Raw genomic sequence first — 15,901 nt, forward strand, 5'->3', positions numbered from 1 at the left:
CTGGAAAAAAAAAAGTTTGTAACTTCCTAAGCATTGAGTTTTGAATACTTTATGATTTTTTGTAGCTAGTTGCTTAAAGAAATTAAATGAATCCCCACAAATTATTATTTTATAAATCAAATGGGGTTTATAGAAATGAAGCAAGCAAGCAAGTAATATTCCTCTTCCCTCCTAATTGGGAATTAAAAATAAATTTTAATGGAAAAGTTGTATTCACCTATAAAAAATAAAGGTTAAGTTACCCATAAATTTACACAATTATCTCACAAGTAATCATCGGATTGGTTATCAACAAATCTTTGGTATTATTTTCTTTGTTCGTAGTTTGATTTGATAGTGATTCTTTTGTGCCATTTGGACAAGTTGTAGATCAAATTGATATTTTTTAACTCATTTACTATAACGTATTCGCAGTAGGTTTAATTTATTTAATTAACCCTAGTTGGAAATCTATTGATTCAATTGGCACTAACTAAGTAATGGATGATGTGCAACATTTTTATATATAGCACTACTTTAAAGACATTGATAATTGCGTATAGCAAAAAAATGGGAACATTTATAACTTTTCTAATGTATTTTTTTTCTTCTTTGAGGTAACTTTTCTAATGATGGAAGGGAGTAATATTCCTAGTCATAAAATAGATGTTTTACTCTACACACAGAAAAAAAAAAAAAAAAAAGACGTCTTGTCCTTTTCAGTTATGTAACTTTGATACAAAAATACAAATTTGGGGATAGACAAGATCCCCACACTGCAATTTGCATAGTATACAACATAACGTATACAACAAATGATTAGACCACTACAAACTAAAAGCCATAGAAGAAAGAAGGTTATGCGTCATCAGCTACCACTAAGAATGAACCTTGATGCGTTCTAATAAATGCTCCAACGAACGCTCCTTGTTACAAAAAAAATTCTTGCATTATGCTCCTTCAAGATAATCAATGAAAAGAACGAAACACCTAGCAAACAAAGAACATGATTAATAGTTTCTGCCTTTCCACACCCTCTCGGCAACAACAAGGAACCAGATGGCACCACTCAACGATGAATAAGATTGTCCTTGGTTGGGATCCTTTTATTTAACATTCTCCAAGCAAGTAACGATCCTTTTATTTAAGCCCTTCTTCAACAAAACAAAAAATGATCCTTTTATTTAAGTCTCTTTGATAGAGTAAACCATCATTAGAGTTATGAATCCAAGTCTATTTATCATCACCATTATGTTAGCGCATCAATCAATTACTTGCAAAGCAAGTTCAGGTTCTTATGAACCTAGGGTTTTGATTTTAGAGGAATCAGAGAGAAAAGAGAAGAATTAGAAGAGAAGGTTTATTGTTTGTAATGTTGTAAATTCATTAGTTATGAAAAACACTTACAAACATGCTTATATACAAAACTTATTCACTTGGCTTGTGTGACAAGTTATCTCACAAGCCCTAACTAACATTGCTAAAAACTAGCTAAGTCTGACAAACTTTTAACCAACTTGATTATGATGTGTTTAATCAAAACAAACTTTGATTAAAACACTAATCATATCTAAACTGAACATGAATTAAATCTAACACATTGTAGTGCAAAAAAATGTTATCTAACAAAAGAAACACATTGTTCCAATAAATCCTAATCCCATGCAAAATGACTCATTCTCCACCGCCACCCTTGCCCTTCAACACCTCATACGTGCCTCCTCATCTCAACTTCAGATACAAAGGGAAAAAAGACATCCAAATCTAGACCGCAAATATTCACCATCGTTGAAAGAGATAGATTTGAGCATATAATATATTTTGATAGATTTGACATAGACGGAATAGATGAAACATTAAACCAGAAGCTCTTGGTTACTTTCTCTAATGCTCGGCTGCCTCTAATTTCATATAGGTTGGCCAAGCTCAATAGGCTAGAAATGTATAAGAAAATTGCTCCTCTCCTATACAAAATTGCTCACTCCCACGTGAACTGACCAAAATATTCATAACGTGAGTTAACTCACGCTCGGTATAACTACCGTGAGTTAACTCACGTTAACCTATAACCTACATGAGTTAACTCACGTTGGTAACAAATACATGGAAAAGTGAATCTCAAATATTTCAATGGCAACTAGATTAAGTTTCAATGGGGATAAGAAATTACCAGACAGAAAGTGGTTTGTTACCAAGTTAATTCAAGTTGGTGTTCGGAACGTGATTTAACTCATATTCAACGTGAGTTAACTCACATAGGTTATAAGTCAGCATGAGTTAACTCATGTTGGATATACTGAACATTAGCTAACTCAAGTTGGGAGTATTTTGGTCTGTTTTAAGTGGGAGTGAGCAATTTTGTATGGGCGAAGAGCAATTTTCAATGTATAAACATGTAAGATAGGGCTAGTCCACTTACTCGTTGTCACTGGGTTGTGAATAAAGTCCAGCTTAGAAATGTTTTACTTCCTACCCTTCACATACTAGCTCGAAAAATTTTCCAAAACGTCTTTTTTAATTTTATTTTCTTCCAAACATCGATTCTACAATATTTATTTGTTTTTTTTTTTTGAATTTTCAGAAAAATCAAACACTGAATTTGCTGAATTTTTTATAATTAGCTACGGTTGGACCATGGCCAAATCTTTAAAATTATCTTCCAAATATTATGGATATTTGAGTTTTCCAAAATAAAAATATAGTTTCGCAAATGTCAAAGATTGATTTTTTTTTTTGGGATATTATACATATTTTGTGGAAATCTCAAATTGAGTTTTCCAAAATGTATTTTTTTTTTACAAACTCGATTCTTTTAATTTTTTTCGAATAATTTATTTATTCTTGTCTTGGGAAACACTTTTTGCATTCAAAAACTAATAAATTCCGAAATCTTATCTGAGTGGGAGAGTTTTGTTTCTTTAAAAATGTCAAGACAAATTCGAGATTTTGAAAGATTTGTAGGAGTATATAAGTTTAAATAGAATTAAAATTCTACTAGTTTTAACCTTGTATACGCGATGGCACACCATCGCGTAGTCTAATAAACGACAAATAATTTATAGAAGAAATTCTAAATCAATAAATGTCTATGCAAAGATCTCTCATCAAACTTTAGAGAGGGAAGAAATTGTCATATTCAACCATATGCCAAATATCAATTACATATACTACTTTTAGCCATGGAAAGGACCATAGTACGTACTTCTCTAACAAAGTGCAACTTTGGAGACAACAGAGTGTGACCTTGGACAATAATTTGACTAAATAATATGGGTCATCGTCGGCCACAAAGTAAAGCAAGTAGCATTTACGTCTTCCAGTATTTGACCTAAAAAGTACAAGAGATTTTTTATTTTTTTTGAAGGAAAAAAGTACAAGAGAATTATTTCTCATCTACTACTATACAAAAAGAAATTAATGTGTGTTTAGTTCTGCGGTGATAAAAATTGATTTTGATAGAATTGATTTTGAATGAATTGATTCGAATTTAAAGTGAGTTGAGTGAAATTAATTTATGTTTGGATGCATTAATATGAAAGTGATTCTTAACGATCCATTTTAAAAATCGTGGTTAGACATAACACAATTCCAGAAAACTAACTTATGAAACTCTTTAACAAAATAAAATAGACTTAAACATGAGGTAAGAGTAATTTGCTTATGCATGGAATGGAAGACAAAAACACTTAATGTTTTATTTTATAAATGGATTTTAAGTATTTATCAGTTTAGTCCAATACCTTAATTTAGTCATGCAATCACATCCTAAAACATCTATTTTTACAGTTTTGTTAAGAAGATAAAAACAAAACACAAAGGGGACCTAATGATACACACACGACAAACAACTTATAAATAATAATAAATTTTACTGTGGTGAGTCATGTTTGGCAAACAAATTTACATTCAAGTGATCTTTTTCACAGCTAAGATGCTTTGTTTGAACGTCTAAATTAGCTTTGATTCAACTTTCATCATTTAAAATTCCGTGTGTTTTGCCTGTCAATTTCAGTTTTGAACTTTTGATGCATCTACAAATTTGAGAATCCTGCACATAAAGTAAGCAAAACATTTTCAAATAATTGTTCATTTATTTGGATTCTTAAAGAACTAGGATTGTAAAAAGTTTACACCGGGACATAAGGTCATCAATTTTATTCTTTGTTTTATGTACGTGCTCCTCTCAAACTAAAGCATCTGCATATACCATTGCAATTCAAAAATCAAAGTGGTTTAAATTAGTGATTAACATTGGATAACAAATCCACTTGTATTGCCGTAATGGTGGTGTTGCCTTGGACGTTAGAGTGTGTTCTTTCTCATTATCTCAAGTTCAATTATCCCCGATAACAATTTGGTTAAATTTGTTTATATTCTTGTAAAAAAACATTGGAAGGCGTTAAACATGAGTTTATAGGGTCAGAAGTGATTATTCAAACCCATTTATAGGTTGTTTGGTTCCACGTCTAAGTTCTCAAACTCACGTCTAACGTGAAAGCTACCACTTAGTAGCTTCTATAAACTCATGTCTGGGTCCAATGCCCGCCCTACCAAATACATGTTTTGATAAATACGCAATCAAAATAATTTTGATCATAATTATAAGATTAATTTTTATCACCGCATAATCAAACACACATGCATAACATTGCTTTCAACTTTTCAATGACACAAGTTTCATTTCAAAATAATTTCAACAACTCAAAATATTCATAATATAAATAGTTTATTCCCTAAAAAAAATAGTTATTCTAACAAAGAAATGTAACATCATATCTTTGCTAAAAAAATGCAATCTCACAACTCAAAGTTATATCATATTTACTATCCATAAGGTTGAATGAGCTGATGATGGTTCCTAAACATATATATAAGTTATATTATATTATACATACCTCGAATTCAAGTTATTTGTTTAACAAGTTAACTTTTGACCCAAATTCCACTCCTTTAATTTATTAACCACATTCAACGAATTAGTCATCACATGAAGTCTCCAACTAATTTTAAATTGTTACATTTCATTGCCAACCCTACTATTCAATCACTCATATATCTTCAAGATTCTTTATTTAAAAATTTAGGATATTCTTTTGTCGAACATAAAAAGTATTATATTCTCTCTGCCAATGTTGTTTTTGCATGGTCACAGTATATCATGTGATCATTACAAAAGAGAATCAACAAAATAAAATAATCACAAACAAATATATTTTGATGGATCCTCTTCTGTTTGTCACAATCACAGTATCTAATATCTATCCATGTTTCTGTGAAGTAGTTAGTTTACAACCTGGTTTCTTCTACCACAAAGTTTCTTTCTGCATAAAAACATTACCATCTTCTTTATGCACATGGGTTTACTAAATATATATATATAAAGTGTTCAACATAATTTACTCAAAAAGGAAAGAGATATTTCCAATATACATGTCCTGTTCCAAACACAACATTTGTTACATACATTCTTAATTTTACAACATCAAAGATATACATATACTACTTCCAAACTTTCTATTTTTATGAAACTTTTTTTTCCCTTCATACCATTTCTTACAATCAACTTTTTCACCACTTCTTAGAAATGAAAACACCTGAAAATAACACATTATAGGATAAAAAGCCAAAATTTCTACACACACATAAAACCTAAAAAAAAAAAAACACTAATCAAGAGGTTGTTGCATTGTGACAACCAAGGGACTTGTGACAATGTGTTTCCCATCAGACCAAACTATGGAACCACTCTTCACTAAAGAACTTCCAGGTGAAAGCTTAACTTCCCTAGTTTGTACCCTAACAAGAAAGTTCAATTTCTGACCAACCCTTCTAAAAGGCAACATATCTGGCTTCACAGTTACTACCATTCCTTCAGGTGGATTGATTGTTACTTTGTAAACTGATTTTGGGTCACCAACGTTTGTCACAGTCCTAATAAAATGTGTAGACATTTTATGTTTTCCATATTGTTGAAAAACTGCAGATAATGTTGGGTAGTTCAAGTTTCCAGAATGCCCTGCTTTTTTGGCATTACTACAATCTGCAATTTTCCTTGTGATCACTTTAATATTCGTAGTAGTGTAATTTGAGTTACACAAGAAATCAACATAATCATAGACTGAAATGTCATAAACCAAACCAGGATCCAATGCTTTCTCTGGATGAACATGCCCAGCTCCATAATCAAATACCGATGAAACGTTCCCGTTAGACTCATCCAACATTCGATCGCCTTTGTTATCGACAGTATAAGCAGTTGTCATAAGAGCTGATTTAATAGCTGCTGGACTCCAATCAGGGTGAGCCGCTTTCAACAAAGCGGCTAAACCTGAAACATGAGGACAAGCCATCGATGTACCGGACAATATGTTAAACTCAGTCCTTCTATGATCAGACGCACTACCAGAAGGTCCAACTCGATCCGGCCAAGCAGCTAGAATATTCAAACCAGGTGCAATAACATCTGGTTTCAAAATCTCAGGCGATTCAGGGTTAGGCCCTCTCGCTGAGAATGACGCCACCACAGGAGCTGGCCTAACCCCAAGCCTAGTACCTTTAAAAACAATAGTCGCGGTTGGCAATGACCGCGACTTTGCTCCATCGGCGATATAACTCCTAATTACATCACCGCCTATAGCCCCAACCGCCGTCGCAGGCAACACGTGGCTATCGGCTACTAACCCTTCACCATCAAACACCCCATTAGCTAAAATCATACCAATCCCACCAGCTTTCTTCACTACTTCACCTTTATCACCTCTTGAATTAATCCCTCTATCACAAACAACAATTTTCCCTTTTACAAACTTAGGATCCAAAGAACCTGCTAAACAAAGTGAAGATGAATAACCATCACCACCTTCTCCACCACCGTGTTCACCACTGCCGGCATACACAACCGGGTACATTCGACCCGGAGTTAAACTCGGCCCACCATATATACTAACTCCAGATATAATCTTACCATTCCCAAGCTTCACATCAGCAGGAAAATCTCTATCAATTGTCCCAGCACCGACAGTTGCCACCCACGGAGCTACATTGGTAACGGTGAGCTCACCTGGCCCACCGTTACCAGCTGATGCAGAAACAAAAACTCCGGCATCAGAAGCTCCAAAAGCACCTATAGCAATAACGTCAAGATGGTACGGAACAACAACACCACCGACACTGAGAGAAACCACGTCAACACCGTCAGCCACGGCGGCGTCAAACGCCGCAAGTATATCGGAGTCAAAACAACCACCCGTCCAGCAAACTTTATACACCGCGAGACGAGCTTTCGGAGCCATACCGGCGGCGACACCTTTAGCATAACCCAAAGTACTCGCCGGAGAAACATACCTCCCGGCGGCGATTGAAGCAGTGTGAGTTCCATGTCCGTCGGAGTCTCTAGCAGAACGAAACTCAGTTGTTTCATTCATCTTTCCGCTGGTAGCTTCATACCCGCCGGAGAAATACTTAGCTCCGATGATCTTTCGGTTACACGCCGTCGCCGGAAAATCTTTCCCAGCAACGCAACTTCCTTTCCATTTCGCCGGAACAGGACCAAGTTCACGGTCATTGAAACTCTGCCTCTCCGGCCAGATTCCGGTGTCAATAACTCCAATAACAAGATCCGACCCAAAGTCAGTTTCATGGAGCAAACCAGTTTTCGCGGCGGTTTTTAACCCGAGAAATTCTGGTGAACGTGTTGTGTGAAGTGTTCGGATTTGTTCGGGAATAATAGTGATGACGTGGCTAAGTTTTTGAAGATTTTGAGCTTCTAATTGTGTTAGTTTTGTTGAGAAACCGTGAAAAACGGTGTCGTATGTGTGGATAATGTTGTTTGAGGTTGTTTTTGTGATTGATGAGAGTGAGGATTCGTACCAGTTTTTGTGTGTTGGGAAAATGGATGGTTTGGAATTGTGTTGGACTTGGATTATGAAAGTTTGTTTTTGTGGGGTGGAAGTAGAAAGTGGGAGTGTGGTAGTGTAGAAGAACAAGAGAATGATGAGGTAAGGAAATGGTGCCATTTTGAGAGGGGTGTGATGAGTGGAAGAGTTGTTTTGGTGTGAAGAAAATTTAAAGAAGATAAAGTAGATTTGAGTGCATGTGTGTGAGTGAGAGTATGAGTGGAGGAAAGGGAAGGTGAATATTATTGTGTTTAGTGTGAGTGTTATTTTTAGCTACAATAGTACGATACTCTCTGCTTAGAATACTCGATATAAGAGACCTATATAATACCGCTGTCACACCGTTGTTTAAGTTAAGTGATAGATATTTGCGTGAATTTTTAGATCGTGATTTGTAGGAATAGGATTTTCTATCGTAAGTGCGTCCTGCATTAACAAATCACAGCCGTCCGATCAAATCAATGGTCGAGGTCTGCATCTGAGCTATTCGATCTTAAATCAATGGATCTTATTTATTACGGTGTGAAAACATTACAACAGGGAAACCTGATCCGTATTTTGTCACTTTGTCTATGAAGGAGCATTATTATTTCAACATTCTTAAGTCAATAACCATTTTATATTCGTATAAAAATGGTGATGTCTGCCTTATCTGCCTTACCCCCTTTGTGAATTGGGTGTAATTTAACCTTAATGATAAGTATTTATTCTCTTGAATGTATTTTTATTTTTATTTTTTAGGCGAGGGTAAGGATATTAGGATAATCTCTTGGATTAAATTGGATACAATTTGTATGAAAAAGGATGATGGAGGTTAAGTGAATTAAGGAGTTTAATTTGGCTCTTCTTGATAGATGGTGTTGGAGGGTATTGGTGGAGCGTGAGAGCTTATGGTGCAGAGTTCTAGCAGCAAACTATGGCGAGGAAGAGGGCAATCATGTTATAGTCAGAATGCATGTTCAATTTGGTGGCAAAACTTTAATATGATTCCAAAGGGAGTCGGTTTGGGGTTGGGAAGCTTATTGGTTGATTCTATATGTTGTAAAGTGGGAGATGAGTCCTCTACTTTATTTTGAAGGGATCTTTTGATGGTTGGATGAGCGCTTAATGTGAGATTTAGGCGGTTGTATGAGTTAGGTCAAAACAGATTGGTGATTGTGGCAAAGATGTTCTTTTTAGGATTGGGTGTGAGGGGAGACGTGGAAGTGAAGAAGGTGAATGTTGGCTTGAGAGGAAGATCTGGTGGGGACGTGACGTGTAGTGAACTGTTAATATCTATTGTTTTGTAGGATGGTATGGCTGATAGGTGGGCTTGGCAAATACATATGTCAAACTCGTATACCGTTTACAATGCCTACCATTTATTATAATATGGAAACAACAACTTATAGGTCCCTGCTCATTTTCGTAGTTCAAGCGGTTCCTCTGAAGGTTAGCCTCTTTGCTTGGGGGGGGGGGGGGGGGGGGGATGGAATTCATGATATTGATCAGAATTGTACGGGTGGTTGTGGAATGTCCAAAGACGTTGATCACTTTTTTGTCGGATGTAATTTTTATGGAAAAATATAGTCATTGATAAAAAAAAAATTAGTTAGGCTTTGTTAAAGTGAATTTGGGTGCTATTACGACTCATCATGACCAATTCTGTTGTTTATTTGGCTTCTCTAAGCATGCACATATATCTTCCAAGATCATTTGGCTCTGTTGCGTTTGGGTTATTTGGAAGGAAAGATATAGACGAATGTTCCAACATGAGGCGGATAATTTGTACTCTATATGCGAGAAAACTAAGCTTCAGTCATATTGGTGGTTGAAAGCGAAATGCGCTACTTTCATTTTCGATTACCATTACTGGTGGCTTAATCATCTTCAGTGTTTAACATCAGTTTCCTAATTGCTTTCATTGTTGTTCTCTGTATTTAGTTCGTGTTTTGATTTACGATGTAACATTGTAAAAAAATTTCAAGCCTAATTCTAGCACTCCTTGTGTGGAACTGACTTGTTTGATAATATATCCCTTTTTTTTTTTTTTTTTAAAAGATTAAACATTGAAAATTGGATTGGATTTCCTTAAGATGCCTACTCAAACAGAGGTACACGTACACGATCCGATGACGTAAACATACTAGGTCATACATGTGATACGCGTGTGTACGCCATACTCGGATAAATGAAACAAATTATAATAGATGTGAGAAGGGAGCAAAGTACCCATCAAGTTGGACCATAAACAAAACCCCAACTCATTCAAATTGGATCCTGAAAATACAAAACTCTCATACCTTGATTACAATGCATCGTCCACAATTTATATCATATAATCTTTAGCAAGAACAAAAATAATTTAATAAAAACACCTTTAAATGAAGATTATAATATATGCAATTGCATCTAGAATATCAATTTAGAGAAATGCATATGCTTATGTTATTGCTTTAGTTTTTAGATGCATAAATAATTCTGTCAATTTTATAAAAGAAATGTCAAATGCATCTAAATGTCCTTTTAAGTTTTTCGTTTTTTCCAAAGTCATCCTTTAAGTTTCAAAAGTCTCAAACAAGTCCTTTTAGTTTTTGAATCATTTCAAACAACTCCTTTTAAAGGATGATGGTGATGATTCAGATGATAGCAACAAAGAACATTTATCCACCATTTGCTATGCCTAAAAAAATGACTAATTTTAAGTAGGTGTTAGGAGCCAGCAACTATGCTATCTACAATAAGACTTGTTTGAAACAAAACTAAAAGGACTTGTTTGGGACCTTTGAAACTTAAAGGACCACTTTGAGAAAATGAAAAACTTAAAGGACCTTTAGATGCATTTGACCTAAAAGAAATAGAAAAACCTAATTTGTTATATATATATATATATATATATATATAGTATAAACTACTAGTGCGCTCGTCTGTACACTCTTTTTATTGTCATAATGTCTATAAATTACGAATAATAGTTTTTATGAAATTTTGATTAAAATTATTTTGATTTTTATTAAAATTTGGCTTAAATGCACTTTTGGCCCCTTATGTTTGCCGTCATAGCAATTTTGGCCCCTAACAAAAAAATGCAATTTGACCCCATATTTTTGCCACGTTTAGGGAAATATGCTCTTTTGCCCCCTTATCTTCGCAAAATAGTTGCAATTATGGCTCATTTTTTGAGACACGTTGCGGCTTCTCAGCATAGTTGGGAAAATTAGGGGGTCAAAATTGCATTGTTTTTGTTAGGGGGCCAAAATTGCTATGGTGGCAAACATATATAGGGGGCCAAAAATGCATATAAGACTTAAAATTTCTTCATGTCCAACTAGAAATTTATATGCCCTCATTTGTTTAACTATTTGGTTGCTCGATTAGATGATTACTCATATAACTAAAACATAAACCTGACGTCCTCGTAAGCTTAGCTCAGTTGGTATGGACAATGCATAAAATATGCAAAGTTTGGGGTTCAAACCCCGACCATAAAAAAAAATCTAAATCCGACAATCTATACAATCATGAGGATAATTTACTATCGATTCTCTCTCACAAACATAGTTTCTCTCACGGATCTAAGATACACAATTCTTAATCATATCTTAATACACATATATGTTATAATTTTGTATCTATATATGGTAATCTTGTTCAATACTTCATCAAATACCCTAGTTTATAAAAGAAAAGAATATGATTATTGTTAGGCTAAGGCTAAAGCTAGTATAAAATTAAATAGTTTTTGTGATGGTGAAAGGCATTGGCAAACATGTAAAGATAAAGTTGTGTGGTACTGTGGTGGGAGTAGGAGAACAGTGGCAGAGTTCTGCTGTGTTGGCTGGAGGATGGTGGATTTGAAAAATATCTAATTAATATATATAATATAGGGATAAATATGTTTTTGCTCCCTATAAATATGTCAATTTTTCGTTTTAGTCCTTCTAAAATTTTCTTTCAACTTTTAGTTTTTATAAAATTTTAAATCACTATTTTTGGTCCCTAATTTAATTTAATTTTTGTATTTTTTAATGAAATTCCTAAAAAAAATTAGAATTTTTTAACAAAACACAAATTAAATATGAATTGTTAACCGTAAAACATATAAAAATTCATATTAAATTCATATTTTGTTAAAAAATTCTAAATTTTTTTTGGAGTGATTCTTGTAATATTTTGAATTTTTCTGGAAAATTTTATTAAAAAATATGAATTATATATATAAGTTTACTTTAAAAGTGGGACCAAAAGTGAAGATTGAAAATTTTATAGGGACTAAAAGTTGAAGGAAAATTTTAGAGGGACTAAAACGAAAAGTTAACATATTTATTGAGACCAAAAATATATTTAACCCTTTAATATATAAAATACACACATTGTAAGAGTGAAAACACGTGTTGCTACAGTGTAAGCCATTGTAGTATTGCCATTGTATTCGAGTAAGCCATTGTATTTGTAGTATTGCTACAGTGTAAGAGTGCTCGTGTTTTTTTCTGTGTGAAAGTAGAAAACATTTGTTGTAGCGATTTTTGTCATGTCTGAGTGAAAAATATTTTTTTTTATTAAGAAATGAAAATTTCGAAAATATGAAAATGTGTCGGTTATAAAAAACAAAACAAAAATAGTTCTTGTCTCGGTTCAAAAAAGATGTACTTAATATACGAGTTTTTAGACAGAATAATAATGTAGTACTACTACTAATATACGAGCACTGGTCTCTTTGAATGTTCAAACGTGATCTTGCAGTGCCATGTGTCTGGCTTCTTTAATTAATGCACTAATGAAGAAGACGGGTCCATGAGTTACGTCAACCACCATGTTAAAGGTGTTTATTAGTGCTTTAAGACATTCAAGACCCACCCTTTATAATCTACTAGCACTAGCAGTATATCAATGCTTGACTTATGCTTGAATCCAATTATCCAAACTAGGGATGTATAGTAAGTGCATATTATTGTTTATCTTTTTAGAAAAAGTAAAATTACATCATTCATCTTTTAATTTAATCATTTATGTTATAAAATGTCAATGTTGTATGTTTTTTTTATGCGATATTTTCAATGAAATCTAAGTTTCTAAATTTGTATGATGAAAATTTGTTTTTGGTTATAAGTTAATGTTGACATTTTATAAAAGAAATTATTAAATCAGAAAATAATAAATGATGATAGTGTTACTTGAAACTAAATTAAGGGATGTATTATGTAATTTTGCCTTTAAAAAATATGGTTAAATATGTTTTTAATTCCTATAAATATACCAATTTTTCGTTTTAGTCCTTCTATTTTTTTCTTCAACTTTAAGCCCCTCAAAAGTTTTCATCATCATTTTTGATCCATACTTCCAACTCGCCTTCATATTTTTAAATGAATGTTTTTCGGAATGTTTAGAATCTTATAAAAATTTCTACAATTTTTTTTTTTTTTAAAATATGAATTAATTTTTTTTTTTTTATGTTTTTGGCGCTTAAAAATTCATATTTTGTTAAATAATTCTAATTATTTTTGAAGATATTTTTATAATATTTTACACATTTGTGGAAAATTTCATTAAAAAATATGAAAGATGCATATAAATTGACTTAAAAATAGAGATAAAAAATAATGATAAAAACCTTTTAAAAAACTAAAAGTAGAAGAAATTTTTTAAAAGGACTAAAAAAATTAATATATTTATAGAAATCAAAACATATTTAACCCTAACAAATATAAGGGACAAAGTCCAAACCAAAAAAACTACAAAATAATCATGAAGAGTCGAAACTTAAGAAATATCAGCAAAATACAAAAAAGTTGATTGTAAAAAAGTATTTGAAATTAAGACCGTTTCACCATTGACATTTTGAAGAAATTGGATAACAGAAAAAAAGATGTTTTTTTTTTTTTTTTGCATGAGCATTGAAGGGAGAAGCAAAATTCTTTCTATTGAAATTCTATCAACTTTTCTCAATTGTTACACATAAACTATCAAATTTAATCTTCACTTCCTTATAACTCTACGTCTTTCTCAATTGATGGTTTATAGGGAATACTACGTTGACAAGAAAGAAATGGTTTGTCTAACATTTTGTAATATTTTACATGTTAAGGCAACTAAAAGTAGTGATTTTTCATTGAAAACCAACAATTATTTATTAAAAGCTACATATTTAATATAAAAAACATAAATTTTAAGTCAAAATTATTACTTTAATCTTCTTAACATGTGCAAATTCACCCACGATAAAAATCCCTTTTATAAATATGGGTCATTTGTTCTAGTATCAATTCTCTCTCTGCATATACATAAATACACTACATATAAAAAAATGACTTTCACCTAAAAAAAATTACGGTCACTAAAAGGCAATTTTCTTGTAGTATAGGTAGGAGATCAAAAGTCATAAAAAATCAAAATAAGGGGACCGAGAAACTGATTTTTGAAAATTGGAATAGGGATACAGAATCTTTGAAAAATAAAAATAAGAGTATGAAAAATGCATTTAAGCCAAATACAAATAAACACTAAATGCGTGCATTCAAATACTATGAAATTAACCAAGTTGTTTGGGCTCCAGTGGCAAGGAGCTGCTTCCAAGGACGTATTCGGGGAATACCGGGTTCGATTTCCAGGGGAAACAACGCTTGGCCAGTGCGCATGCCTCTACGCATGAGCTGAATTAGTCGTCCACATTTGGTGGGTCAGAAACCGATGCGAAAGCGCAAAAAAAAAAAAAAAAAACTATGAAACACGATAAAACATCTACTCCTAACCAGCCAAAAACATAAGAGGATGAGATCAATAATGAGTATTATAAAAAGTACATGTTTTCATTTTTTTTATATAACTCCATTTTATTTGTATTCATTTGCATTTGATTTCTGGTCCATACTTTAGATATGAGCTTCCAAATTTTTTCCCCTGGATAATTGCCATAATGCAATGATCATTTTCCTTGAATCGGGTTGATGGTGACCCTTCTTGGCAAGCTGTTGTTTTTCTTGTGTCCCAAATCTTGATGGTCTTCACTACAAGTTGTCATGGTGTGGGGACCTAAAATAAAACAAGATTCTCTATATTTTCTATCCTCCCCCAAAATCTTTCTCTTTATTTTCTACCCTCCCCCAAAATCTTGATGACCTTAATTAGGAACAAGTTGTCATGGTTCGGACATAAACTAAAAACAAACTTCTCTTTATTTTCTACCTCCTCCATCCTCCCTCCCACATTAATTTGAAAAACTTTGGACAGAGGAAAATCCAAGTTCAACTCACTTTGCATATATAGTGAAAGGAGAATTTTGATTTTATATCACTGTTTGCATTTAAAAGGATAGGGGCCATTTGGGGGTGGGGGTGGGGGTGGAGAGAGAGATGCAAATGTATATACTACATGTAAGGATGAAGAAAAAGTGGCCCATTTCTAGCCCCATGACAATGTCCAAGGAAGGAAGGAAGGAAGGAACTAAAATTTTTGTCTAAAAAAGCATAGAGAGAAACAATTAAAGTGAAATGATCAAATTATGGATATTTTAATTAGAGAAAACATGTGAGGTTTGCAATTCTTTAATGTTTATTTATGTTTGATTATATATTTTCTTCTTCACTTGATGTGGTAACTCATGAGTAAGAACCTAGTATTGTAAGATCAAAGTACAAAGTTTAATGTGGTAACTCATTACCACTTACAGCAACCGTAACAACAATGACAACAAGGCATCTCAGATGCAACATTGGAGCATCTTTCTCCACTACGCTGAACTGTACAGGGTTTGACGTGTGTTTAAGAGACGATGAAGGAAGATTCATGCTTGTCCAGACACTTTGGTCACAACCTATTTACTCCGGAAATTGGTGAAGCCTTGGGATTGCTTCATGCCATTAATTAGGTGCATGATCTACAACTTCAAAATGTGGATTTTGAGTTAGATACGTAGATAGTTGTAGACTAGAGCAACATGAATCATAACTTTACAAAATTCATTACTATATATATTAGATGAATATATACATTGTTGTAGTTTATATTTTTAACAAACTTGTGTCGAGTTTAGTTGGAAACAAAGAAATGAG

At 33.1% G+C, this 15,901-nt stretch overlaps 1 protein-coding gene across 1 annotated transcript; it reads right to left on the bottom strand.

The window, feature by feature from the left end:
* Window positions 1-5,374: 5,374 nt before the first annotated feature.
* On the bottom strand, window positions 5,375-8,164 carry LOC11445044 (subtilisin-like protease SBT1.5). The gene has a single exon (XM_003627376.4). The coding sequence runs from the start codon at window positions 7,992-7,994 to the stop codon at window positions 5,646-5,648; it is 2,349 nt and encodes a 782-aa protein (XP_003627424.1). The 5' UTR covers window positions 7,995-8,164; the 3' UTR covers window positions 5,375-5,645.
* Between the last annotated feature and the right edge of the window lie 7,737 nt (window positions 8,165-15,901).

Source organism: Medicago truncatula, chromosome 8, assembly GCF_003473485.1.
Source record: "Medicago truncatula cultivar Jemalong A17 chromosome 8, MtrunA17r5.0-ANR, whole genome shotgun sequence".
In the NCBI taxonomy this organism is placed as follows: Eukaryota; Viridiplantae; Streptophyta; class Magnoliopsida; order Fabales; family Fabaceae; genus Medicago; species Medicago truncatula.

Bases quoted from the DNA above. Each gene is read 5' to 3' on its own strand.
- LOC11445044 (XM_003627376.4), bottom strand. From the start codon at position 7,994: ATGGCACCATTTCCTTACCTCATCATTCTCTTGTTCTTCTACACTACC.